Genomic DNA, 328 nt, shown 5'->3' with positions numbered 1-328 from the left:
CAGAAACCGAAAGTGTCTTGGCGACTCCTCAGATCCGCGAGTACAGCGACGAGCCCTTCCTGGCCTGCAGCGCCGCCCGAGCAGAAGCCGGAAGGACCACGTGGGTCGCCTTGGTAGGGGATTCTCAGATGCGGCTCAAGTTGCACCTTCTGCTCCACGTTCTACCTCAAGGCCTCACTTACACCTTTACGATGGAAGGGCGCCAGGTCAGGAGACCTTTTCTCTATGTTGTTTATTTTATTTTATTTTATTTACTGTTTCATTGCGAGAAAGGTGTATCTTTGCAAGAATCCATTTAGGTGTTAACATGGATGGGCACATTACATGT

At 50.0% G+C, this 328-nt stretch overlaps 1 protein-coding gene across 1 annotated transcript in view; it reads left to right on the top strand.

The window, feature by feature from the left end:
* The window catches only part of LOC119585497, a gene marked incomplete at its 5' end in the record, with an annotated part of 2,768 nt that overhangs the window by 571 nt on the left and 1,869 nt on the right, over positions 1 to 328 (top strand). Inside the window, 1 exon segment of the mRNA XM_037934142.1 lies at positions 33 to 206. Coding sequence (XP_037790070.1) covers positions 33 to 206 — 174 coding nt within the window.

This window comes from Penaeus monodon, chromosome 19 (genome assembly GCF_015228065.2).
Source record: "Penaeus monodon isolate SGIC_2016 chromosome 19, NSTDA_Pmon_1, whole genome shotgun sequence".
Taxonomy (NCBI): domain Eukaryota; kingdom Metazoa; phylum Arthropoda; class Malacostraca; order Decapoda; family Penaeidae; genus Penaeus; species Penaeus monodon.
Note: the sequence above shows the minus strand (reverse complement) of the source record. Positions and strands in the feature narration are given on the sequence as shown.